General features: G+C 42.7%; 1 protein-coding gene across 1 annotated transcript in view; it reads right to left on the bottom strand.

Annotated features, from left to right (window-relative positions):
- Positions 1 to 12,196, bottom strand: part of PLBD1 (phospholipase B domain containing 1) — a 54,144-nt gene that overhangs the window by 41,181 nt on the left and 767 nt on the right. Inside the window, exon 2 of the mRNA XM_025879899.2 lies at positions 1,879 to 2,098. Within this exon, the coding sequence (XP_025735684.1) occupies positions 1,879 to 2,098 (220 nt within the window). The remainder of the gene's footprint in view (positions 1 to 1,878; positions 2,099 to 12,196) is intronic.

Here is a 12,196-nt window from a genome sequence, read left to right as displayed (position 1 = left end):
TTAAAAAAAAAAAGTTACTAATAGAATTGATATTAACCCATATTTCTATGGATCTTCCTCGTTAATGGGTAAAGGTACTCAAGGATAGATCAATGCTTTATATTAAGAATAAGGGTAGGGGTGCCTGGGTGGCTCAGTCGTTAAGCGTCTGCCTTCGGCTCAGGTCATGATCCCAGGGTCCTGGGATTGAGCCCCGCATCGGGCTCCCTCCTCAGTGGGGAGCCTGCTTCTCCCTCTCCCACTCCCCCTGCTGTGTTCCCTCTCTCGCTGTGTCTCTCTCTGTCAAATAAATCAATAAAATCTTTAAAAAAAAAAAGAAGAAGGGTAAAATGATAAAGTTACCCCTAGAAGTGAGATGTTAAAATTTATGTTTTCCTGAGACATAAGAATATCAGACATTCCACCTTCATCAGAAGCCTTCTGGCAAATTCCCTAAAGCTCCTGTTGTGATACCCATACCCACAGAAGACATGCTCATCCTTACTACAGCCTCAGATTAGAGCTGCTCCCTCAAATCACAGTTTCCCTTAAAGGCCCATTATGTATAGCACTCATGATAACCTAATGTATTTATAGCCACACAATTTCAGCCCAAATTATTTCTCTAAACTTGCAACTCAATTTAAATAATGCAATCAGAACTAGTAGATACACAGTAAATATAGATTTATAGAGAAGGATGAAATGTTCAGATTATATATTATATATATTTATATTTATATAAATTTAAACACTTTTTTTTATTTTTTATTTTTTTGTGCAGAGAGGGGCAAAGGGAGAGGGAGAGAGAATCTTAAGCAGGCTCCACGCCCAGCACAGAGCCTGAAAGGGTGCTCAATCTCATGACCCTGAGATTGTGTCTTGAGCCGAAATCAAGAATCGGATGCTTAACCAACTGAGCCACCCAAGTGCCCCTAAACACGTTTTTAAAATCTTAATCCATTTATCAAGCTTTATACATCTCTGAGTAGTTTACCATTAGGGGGACCTGTATGGTAGAGTAACAAAAATTTGGTATAAAAAGAAAAACAGGAATTTCTAGTTCATTAAAAAAAAGAGATATTAAAACACAAGAACTAGTTATTCAACATTTGATATAATCTCCAGCACTTAGAAACAAATTAAGATTGGCACTGCACTTAACAAGGTGCCTTACAAAGGTGGTAACAGCACACAATAGGGTTTGGTTAAACTGCCCTCAAGCGTCTAGGTCACAGATAATAAAAGAAAAAAGCCAAGTCATCAAGACACTTTTTATATCAAAGAAGGGATGAGGCTTGATTAAATGAGTTGCAACCTTCTTAAAGAGCTTATCTCAGAAAAGGATGTGTCCTGATTGCATTATTATTAACTACATCCTTATTTTCATAAGACACAGGGAAAGATGTAAGAATTAAGTAACAACAGAACTGGAAGGACTGTTTATATTAGACATCAGGATTTCAACTTAAAATTTTTGCCCACTTGAAAGTATTGTTTTAAGACTGTTGAAAAAAATGTTCTTACATTTTAAATTTAACGAATCCTCTGTGTTTTGTGTTTCTCAGTCACTCCACCTATCATTTTCTTTCTACCAGACAATAAATGGCTAGTAGGATAAAATGGCTTAGCTGTATTTTAAAACAGCTTCACAAAAAGAAAGATTTTAGGTGCCACAAGAATGGAAGAATGCCACAGTTGGGGGCTTTGTTCCTTCCAAAGCAGGTACTGATTGGAGGTAAAAATGGGATTCTGATCATGTTTCTATCCCATGAGAGGGACCTCAGCTACTTTCCGGTTCTAATGTCCAATGTCAGGAAGACAAAGCCACTGGTGGACAAAGAAAGGGACAGAGTTGCCTGGTAGTTCTCCACCACAACTGAAGACTGAAGTACTTACGGGGCAGTGAGGTAACCCTCCAAAAAGCCAGCCACAAACATGGTGATCTCATTGCTCAGGGTCTGAGAACCATACCCCGCTCTGATCTCCAGGATGCCCCAGCCTGTGGTTTTCATAGAGTCATTGTAAAAGCCATAGGCGTCCCCATTCCTGTCCAGTACATTTTTGACTTGCACTGTTTTTTCAGTAGGCATCCAGTACACGGTTGCATAGTAGACTTCTGGAAGAAAAGAAGAAGCAATGATAATAGGATGCCATTTAACTGATTTGCTAATGCATTTTTTTTCCATGTAACCAACAACTGCAACACATTTGCTTTTGAAGAATTCCATTCTATTAGAAGTGGGAAACTGCCACTATTAGCATCAGGAAATCTGCCACTGTAGTTTGTCCTTGTTCTTAAGTGGGGAAAAGCTAGAGCGTGATCAAGGGGGATAAGCTCAGAGCACAGTGAACTAGGTCAAAGGTAGGGGGAGGTAATTAGAGCATCACAGAGGTGGGTCTACATGCTTCATCCTTAGAGATGGGATTCTGGGCAAGGCCAGAGCTGGAGCCCTTGCCCAGCTCTTACTTCAACCAAGGATAGGGTTCATGTACCTGGTCCGTAACAGTTTTGATCCCCAAGTCAGTTGGACCAAAGCATCCATATTCTCAGGCATCTTATCCTATCTCTCCTGCCTCATTCTTTTTTTTTTTTTTATTCATGAGAGACAGAGAGAGAGAGAGAGAGAGAGAGAGAGAAGCAGAGGGAGAAGCAGGCTCCCCACTGAGCAGGGAGCCTGATGCGGGACTCGATCCCAGGACCCTGGGATCATGACCTGAGCCGAAGGCAGACACTTAACCATCTGAGCCACCCAGGTGCCCATCTCTTGCCTCATTCTTCACACATGACATTACATTCTTATCTTGCAGAGAAAAACCTCACCTGTGAGCCTCTCAAGTTCTTGATAATTTTGTGAATTCATCCTTACAAATCCTATAGCCATCTCTCTCTTCTGGTTCACCGCAATCCTCTACCCATGCTATGGATCGACTCCTCGCACTTTCCTTGGGAACTTTGTTCCATCCTGTATCTTGTTCCTGTACCCTAATGATCTCTTCCTGCAGTGGCCCCCCTGCTTTAGTGTACTGACATGCTCCATTGTCTCGTGGCCAAGGGCAAACCAATCCCAGAAGCTCTCTCTGGATCCTGGGACCAGATTTGGCCATTGCCAGAATCTCTCACTCCTCTCATGAAATTATTACAAATATTATAGGGCACACTGTGTCAAGGGCTCAGCTAGGTACTGGTGAGAGAGCTGTGAATATGACCGGCCCATTTCCAGGCCTCATCGTTTTGAAAGAGGAACACACACACCACTTCCTCATCTTCCTCCTGTCAGCCTGCTGCAGCTGGCCTCCATGCCCACCCTGCTACTGACACTGTTCTTCTTGGGTCACTAATAATGTCCTTGAATCCTATTGTCACATGAACTGCTGAGAGCATTTGACCCTGATGATCACTTGTTCTTAAAGGTCTTCCCTTCCATGCATCTGGCTCAACATGAATCTCCTGTACCTCCTCCTCTGCCTGCTGTCTTCCTCTTTGTCCCCATGGGTTCCTCTTTATCTTGTACACCCAACAGCACACTTGAAAACACCACTTGGATGATTCCATAAGCCAAAGAAATTCCAAATACCCAAAAGAGAACTCCTATTCTCTCCCACCCATCCTCCATCTTCTGCTTTCTATCTCTGTGATCTTTCCACCTGAGACCCAAGCCCATCCAGGCTCCCTCTCTCTCCTGTAAACTCATGTTGAATCAAAGCCTCTTAAGCATCTCTCCTCCAGTCTCTACCTCTGTAGCTCTACCTTTCTCTGCCACTTCCGGTATCACAACTAACCTTACCTGTAATACAGGCCTTTTTCAAGGTTCCTTTGACCTGTAATTCATTCTTCATACTCTGCCAGAGTGACCTTTCTAAAATGCAAAACTGATTTGTTTACTTGCCTACCAAAATCTTCAATGACTTCCATTTCCTAGAAATAAAATTCTTCAGCTTACACTCTTGGCCTTCATAATCTGCTTTCTGCCTACCCCATGCAGCTTCATCTGCCACCCCATGCACTTGGTGATCTGGAAGCCATTCTATACCACTGTCCAACCTGCCATGAGCTGGTTCGACACCTCTGACTTTGCATATGCTATTTCCTCTGCCCAAGAGTTTCTCTCCTGTTAACCACGTAGCTCTCTCAAAAGTGCTACTTAAAACTCAGGAAGCAGCACCCCCTTTGTGAGGGCTGACTTGCTCTACAAGCTCAATGCAACTTGCTTCTAGGTACATCTTCTTTTGGGCCTATCACATTGTACTGTAACTCACATGTCTTCAGCTGCTGCTAGCCTATGAGCTCCTGGAGGCCAAAGAATCAGCACTAGTATAGTGCCTAGCCTGTCACAGATACTCAGTAAGTATCTTAGGAAGACTTAGGAAGAAAGAGAGAGAAAAAAGGAAAAAAGAAATGGAGAAAAGAAGTGTTATGTGATGCATTTGTTTCTTGGCCTAAGAAACTACTGCACAGCTGCTCAGGTTAAAGACCAACTTTACATTCAGGTCATCAAAGAGCTGGGAAGAGGCCAGAATGACTCTCAGGTTCGAGACTGAGACTCAGTGGATGGATGTTGTTGTATCATTTACCGAGAGAGGGAGCAGATGGGGTATAGGTCTGGGAGGGAATAGGAGTTTAATTTTGGACATACTCTATTTTCAGTGGTTAAGATACCAAAAAGTTCAGATAAAATGTTTATATATGGTTATCTGTTGTCAACATTAAAAATAGACTCAACATTTTATTTTATTTTATTATTTTTTAAGATTGTATTTTTTTATTTGACAGAGAGAGACACAGCAAGAGAGGGAACACAAGCAGGGGGAGTGGGAGAGGGAGAAGCAGGCTTCCTGCTGAGCAGGGAGCCCGATGTGGGGCTCGATCCCAGGACCCTGGGATCATGACCTGAGCCGAAGGCAGACGCTTAATGACTGAGCCACCCAGTGCCCCTATTTTATTTCATTTTAGATGCAAAGATTGTCTATCAAATAAGTGTTAAAGGTATAATCTTAATACTAGAGTATCATAGCACCTTGTCCCAAAGGGGCTGGGTGATTAGCTGGGATTTGGTCAGGCTTAGAAGCTAAAGCTGATTATGACCCTTAAAGAATGATCCTGAGCAGGAAAGTCCATTTACTTCTGAGCAAAGTCATGACCATAATAGTGGGCTTTCTTTAAAAATGGCTAAGTGGAAATAATGATGTTCATAAACAGAGGTAGGTTCACAATATTTTAACAGACTTCTGGTGACAAATAATAGTCTAATTGTTAATAAAGCCAACTGGCCACAATTTGACAACTGTGGGTAGCATCCACAGAAACGTCCCTTCTTCCAAATTGATTTTGGATCACAGTGGCCTAGCCTCAGCCTTTCCCCAGCTTTCTGCACACATTCTCTTCCACCTCACCCGCAGTGAGTCTTGTAGGGAAGTGAAGAAAGCATGGCTGACTAGAAACCATAGTAGCTACAAATTGCTGCAACAAGGTGGGGGCGGGCAGGGTCATGAACAGAAACTGTGAAGGGAAGAAGGATGGTGAACAGCCTAGTCGGGCTCTTTCCTTTCAGTTCTACCCACATGGCACAATTTTAGCTTTGTTCCCTTCTCCAAAATCTTGGCATTTCTCATTGAACACCATGGCCTTCCCTAACTTCACCTTCCCTTCCAACGGCCCCATTTGCCATAAACCTTGGCTTGCTCTCCATCCAAGCAATCAGAGGCTGTGTTTTCCCTGTTGTTGGCACTATGTAATTTCCTGACCACAAATAATACTCTTCTGCAAATCAGTGCTTTTTTGACATTAGTGCGCCTCCAGGCATTAAAAAAAAAAAAAGTCCTTTTCCCTTAAGAGAATTCAATGATAAAAATTTACTGCTAACAAACTGACCAATTTAGCAAGTGCTTTGTGAATTAAGCCAAAATCTGAGTTTCTTACTCCACAACTAACTTATGTCCTCCCTCCCTCAATGTTTTCTCCATGCATCAACTCTTTCTGGATTTCTTGGTACCATACTACTTTCTGATTTTCTTAAATCCTTTAACAGGTTAAGCCACTTCACTTTTCTATTTTTTTTTTTAATCTCCATATCAGGAAGCAGATGTTGTGGAAAGCTTAACTGCAAAAAGGTAGAACAAGATCACATACTTCAAATCACACTCTAGCTTTATATACACTCTGTGAAGGCAGATCCGGGCCCTGCTTACTGCCATATATCCCGGGAGTGCCGTACCCGGCACAGTACTGTTTCTGGGATGAGTCTAGTTTAATTGAGTGTGTTCTAATGAAAGTGAAGTTTATCAGAACATTCACAGAAGTTGATCTAAAATAACTCAAGTCATTATATCTTCAAGCTCAGGGAACGGGCTGAGGGAATGGGTCAGATGCCCAACGGGCAAAATGCCATGTCCCGCTAGATTTGCGAAAAGGGAAATAAGATTTAAAAATCTTTAACAGCAACGTCTTCAAAATCAACACACTTGATAGATATCTGTTGAATGAATGGGAATGTTACTTTATAAAAACAGTATTTTTCTCGCGTAGATAAAGATGGAAGAAGCCTCCTCATTGTTATATTTCTCTCAACATAAAAACCCAAACGCCCAAATTAAATTTATTTACTTGTGTATTCTAATACTTTCTCTGAGTTGTTTTTAGTTGGAAAAAAAAAATTCCTAACCCTGTCTTAGAATTTGTAAAATAGTCGTAAGTGGTCTAAATCACTGTCTCCCATATCTGGAGCCTATTTTTCCGGGCACTTTATTCATGATAGAGTAAATGGTTTTTACCCTGGAGCAATGTAATTTTATCTAATATATTCAGTAAGTTAGAGAAAAAGAGGAAGAAACCTGAGAGGGCAGACACAGAATATGTGAGAGAAAATTTTAAAAATTAAGACTGCAACTTAATCTATTCAGATTGAGTTTAGCTGACACTTCTCTGATCCTTTTCTTTTTTTTTTTTTTTTAAGATTTTATTTACTTATTTGACAGAGAGAGAAAGAGAGAGAGCACAAGCAGGGGGAGCGGCAGGCAGAGGGAGAGGAAAGAGCAGGCTCCCCGCTGAGCAAGGAGCTCGATGCGGGGCTCAATCCCAGGACCCTGGGATTATGACCTGAGCCGAAGGCAGGCGCTTAACCAACTGAGCCACCCAGGCGCCCCTCACTTCTCTGATCCTGATCCTTGAATTGCATTTCTCTTTTATGTCCATCGAACAAAATGTCTCTGTATCTCTCAGTGTACCTTGGCATTCCACTTCCTTCTTGGAAAGGGCTCGGTAAATTGATATCTGGTTTTTAGATTTGCTGTGACTCTTCAGCAGAGTCACTAAGAAAATAACTGATTCATGACAAACAACCTCCAGGCAGCAACATTCTAAGGGTTTCAGCTCTCATTCCCAGCAGAAATCAGAGCCTAGGACTCTTGCTGAAAGGGGTATTATTCTGGGAACAGGGATGGGGGGGTGGGGAAAGTGAAACAGGGAAGGAGGGAAAGCTAATTCAAAGGTGCCATCTGAGATAGCCCAAACAAGGGTGCAGATAAGCCCTTGAGGACCCCATCCCAGGGATGCAAGGAGGAGCATTTAACTACCTGCACCCATCCTGCGTTGGTCAGAAGTTGCCCTATGAGGGGTTAAAATCCCTCTTCCCAGGTTGGCAGGTGCTCCCGTGTGAAATGGTTATGATGCGGGAGAAGCCTGAGGCAGAAGGCAAGGCATCCCTGCAGGGTGGCTAGGGTGAGGGCCCTCACATTACAGACGCTGAGGCTCACATAGACAGCAGTGAGAGGATGTGAGGTGGGCGGCATACTGTGGCCAATGTATTAGGTAAGTAGAAAGGGATGCCGCTTTAAAAAAAAAAAAAATAGCGTCAAAGAAACAAAACGCTAATACAGAAAAATGCTGGAGATTTGCACGGATCTGGAATGATCCCTTTCCTTCACCCCCCTCGGAACGAACTATTCTGTCTGCACTGCTAGCTTCAATCAGAGTTCTTGCTAAAGGTCCTGTCCACAGAAAGTCAACTTTGCCCCGTTCTCATTCGGTGCTCCTTGCTCACTCATCCCCGTCACTCTTTAGTTATATGTATTTGTATGTATGTGGTTCAAAAATTTAATTACAAGCTCCTTGAGAATCAGGGGGAGGCATCTGTTCTTTCATTGTATCGACTCCTTTGGGCCGAATTGGGTTTTCTTGCCTACATCCCAAACTTTCACACCAGCTAGGAAGGACACAGATCGGTATTGAGTCTCTGTGTATTCGTTCTTGATTTCCGATTGTGGGTTTGAATTGTGCAATCTTGTGTTTGCAAATGCTGGTTTGAATAACTCGCCACTACCTCAGGTGCTGGGATGGTAACTCATTTGCAAGGCTAACTGGCACATTTCAGAGCGAGCTCTAAATCAAGAGACTTTCACAATTTCCCACTGGAAGATTGTAACATGGTATCTGTTGTTGGTGCAGAGTTTCAAGTTTTAGATTAAAGGTTCCTCATATTTTCACTACCTCTCTTAGTTTCATCTGCTACCCCATTGAGTAAGTTCCTGTTTTGCAGTACTGCAAAAAAACAACATAAAAACATTTACAAATTTTCTAGCTACATCTTAAAGTGCAATTTTCATGTGATTGTGAAATACAAGTTTTAGGAGCAACTGGAACTTACTCCATCAAAAAAAAAAAGACAAAGCATAAATGCATTTTACAAAACTTAAAATGTTGAACAAAATAAATCCTTTGCGAGTCATTCCATTTTTGGTGCTCCTACCTATCTTGCTATCTCAATAGTTAATGCTTGATAATTTAGAATAAAAAACAAAAACAAAAGATAACAGGTGACAAAAATTAAAATAATGCCTGAAAAAGTGTGAAAACAATAATTTCTGTTCTGCATGTCAGAAGTTCCAAGCTGAAACTCACGTGATTTGCAGTTTATCTATTATGAAAAGTTTTTTTTTTTTAAATGCTCTACCTCAATTTAAAGACTGAAGGAGGATCCTTTAAATTTTCTTCTGGAGAAAGATTTTGATTTTTGCCATCAGATTCACATTTCTAGAAGGACTAGGAAACAAATTTTAACGGATAAAGATGAATGGGCACTTCCCCCAGAAATTGTTCTGGAACTTATCTTGTATACATTTTTATAAACAAACCGATAGAGGGAGAGCACGAGAAAATATTCAGGTTTACAGACAGCACTGACTTCTTTTGGGTCTGAAACGCTAAGACAATGGGGATGCGCTGTAGGAAGATTTAGTGGGGCTCAGAAAGACTGAGAAGAGTTGGGAAATGCTAACGCGAGCATAATTGATAAAATCCGCACTTAGAAAAATCAAGGTGATTTCAATCAATCAGTCGTGACCCAGGAAAGCGACCTAGGGCTCTGTTCACTGTTTCCCCAAGCACTGGCTTAATGTGCTGTTGTGTACTCCAAATCCCTGCAATGCTGGGCCACAATTAAGGAAAAATCCTGCTTTTATAACAAGTTATTACTTCACAGCACATAGATTATCATCTGCAGTCCTGGTTGCCTTATCCAAAGATCCGTGCTGCCTTTCCAGAGAAAAAGCAACTCCAATGGCCAATAATAACGGTCACTCAATTATACAGCCCCTACTGTATACGAGGCCCTGTTCCACACAACCACCTTGGGAGGCAGATACTACAATCCCCACATTACAGATGAGGAACTGAGGTGTAGGGATAGTAGGTAACTGGCTGAAGGTCACCCAGTAAGTACTGGAGCCAGGATTCAAACACAGGCAGTCAGGCTCCATGCTTTCTGTTTCTGGAATTCCATCCTAACTCTCTAGTATAGACTTCCAAAAATGAACTGCCGCAGAAAGAATGAACCACCACCTCAAAGTGAATTTGGAAATGAGAATGCCCTCCGAGTCAAAGGACCAACTGAGAACACCCTCCACCAAAGGTCTACCAAGTCACCTTAAGGAGACTGAACAACTCCCAGGTCGGCAAACTCCTCCACAACCACATAAGGGTACTGGCCTATCCAGAGAGGCAATGTGTTAGTCTCCAGTGGGCACCGGTGAGCCATGGGAGCAAGGAAAAAGCAGTGTCCCAGAGTCAAGGACCAGCTGTGCTAGGGAGCACCGTCCAGTATGAGCACCCAGAGGCTAACTGAAAGAGCATCAGTCCTCCTAGGAAGCAAATCAAGCAGGCCTCCAGCCTGAGAATCCCTGATGTGATCTATCTTGTGTAATTTGGTTACAAGAAAGTGGCTGGGGCAGGCTATGCAAATGTCCTGTCTACTAAAATTCATTATTGGTGTTTTGGTGAATAGACTTCCATGTATATCAGGGTGAATCAGCTTCTTTGTATCTGATTGGCTCTGGAGCACAGGAAGGTATGCATTTCTAGAATCTAGCCCTGCAAGTCCAGGGGCCAGATTTGGAACCAGTTTTCTCCAAGGCACATGGCACCTTGTAAGTCTCTGGGTAACCAACCCGTCTCTTTCCCTAGTGATGTGACTTCACGATACACACCACCAAGAAAAATTAAAGAAGACATCCTAAGAACAAATATGGGGCTTTCCAGTCTGGAAGGATAAAGGCAGTGCTATTATATGTCTGAAGTCCATACTAGTTTGAAAGACAGGTTGGGAGGAATGTACAATTGTTGGCCGATATTTCTGGAACACTGAAACTTCAAAGTAACCTTTAAAAATTAAAGAAGTTGTTTTTTGATTCATAGGTGCACACTGGTAGATACAAAGATCATTCCAGGGAGATGAAAATGCAGTCCCTTTGGTGTGTGTTGGGTACCGGTTAAATTCAGAGTACGGAGCTGGGCACTTCAGAGAAAACATGACAAGCAAGAAGTGGCAAAGGCCCTGTTCTCTGCCCGCATGTTGTTGGCAGTCTAGTAGAAGGGTAAAACAAAGAGCCAAAAGTTGCCCTGGAAAACAGGTTACTATGGGTGCAACAAAGGAGACAGAGCTCACGTCTGTTTCAAAGAGTGGCGTGGGCTTCACCAGCTGTTCCCCAAGGCCATAAGAAGTCTTTTCTGGTTTGCCCAGCCCTGTGCTGTCAGGATCACTGGCCACAGAAATGCCCTCAGTCTTTACCTTGACTCCTGACCACACTGGCCTGGAGTCAGCTGAGTATCTGGGGGAACTCAATTTAAGCAGTTGTTTCTTGCCAGGTGTTCTCTTCTTGAATGAACAGTGACTCATCTTCAGAAAAACAGTATCTCCACCTCACTCCTAAGTCTGTCCCCTTCATCTAAGGAACATTTAAAACAATCCACACAATCAGAAAGAACAGAAAAGTTAGAGGGTTTCACTCAACATTCCGGACACAGCCATTTCCGTTTCAGGAGCACTTCTAGCCTGTCCCCGGTATGTCTGAAGGAGCAGGCTCCCTGGGCTAAAAGGGTGGCCGGAAAACCCCCTCCACAGGGCAGGCAAGGAACAGAATGTGCAGGTAAATCCAGAGTCAAGAGTCTAGGGGTGCATGCCTTCAGATGGATCCCAGAGGCCCAGGCAGTTTCAAAGACCGGAAAGATTTAAGAGTGGTAAGCAGGCAAGTTGCGAAAGCGAAGGCCTTCAAATCTGCTAATTGCGGTTACTTGTTGATGGCAGGTGGTGTAGTAAGAATCTGGACACTCTTTGGGAAGGGGTTCCCTCTCCTGAACCCCACCCTATTCTTGCACAAAGTCAGCACAGAAAAGGGCTGAGGAAGTAAAACAAACTTAATCCTCTCTTAAGATTACTGTTGAAGTCTTTCCACAAGTTTGTTTGGTTAATCTTGCTCTTATCCACTGGGAAGAAAACTGACAAATCCGGGACTTTTTTTTTTTTTTTTTTTTTTTGTAGGGATAGAACCTGTTTTACGAAGAGGGGAGTAGTTAAGTAAATAGTTTGGCAATTCAGCTCTGCCTTCACAATTTCAATTTCGAATGTTCTGTAGAATGGGGATAAAAGTCCTATTTAGAGTTTACAGTAAGCACTGTATGAAAAGCCCTTTAGCACGCTGCCTGGCCCGTATCAAGCTGACAATACCAGGCTGCACTTATTTTAAACCAAACTCATTGGCAGTTAAGGGAAACAAACAAACAAACAAACTGACAGCCCGGAATCATCCCTCTGTGATGTGAATAAATATATTTAGATGTCCTTTGGCTGCGCTTTTCGGACCAGTCGAGGCTCCGCAAGCCAAGAGTCGAGGCTCCGCAAGCCAAGAGTCGCGCCGTAGCGCACTGATTCGTTCGCCAAGAATTCTG

Source organism: Callorhinus ursinus, unplaced genomic scaffold (assembly GCF_003265705.2).
Source record: "Callorhinus ursinus isolate GAN/ISIS: 27379988/994484 unplaced genomic scaffold, GSC_fseal_2.0 scaffold27, whole genome shotgun sequence".
NCBI classification, from domain to species: domain Eukaryota; kingdom Metazoa; phylum Chordata; class Mammalia; order Carnivora; family Otariidae; genus Callorhinus; species Callorhinus ursinus.
Note: the sequence above shows the minus strand (reverse complement) of the source record. Positions and strands in the feature narration are given on the sequence as shown.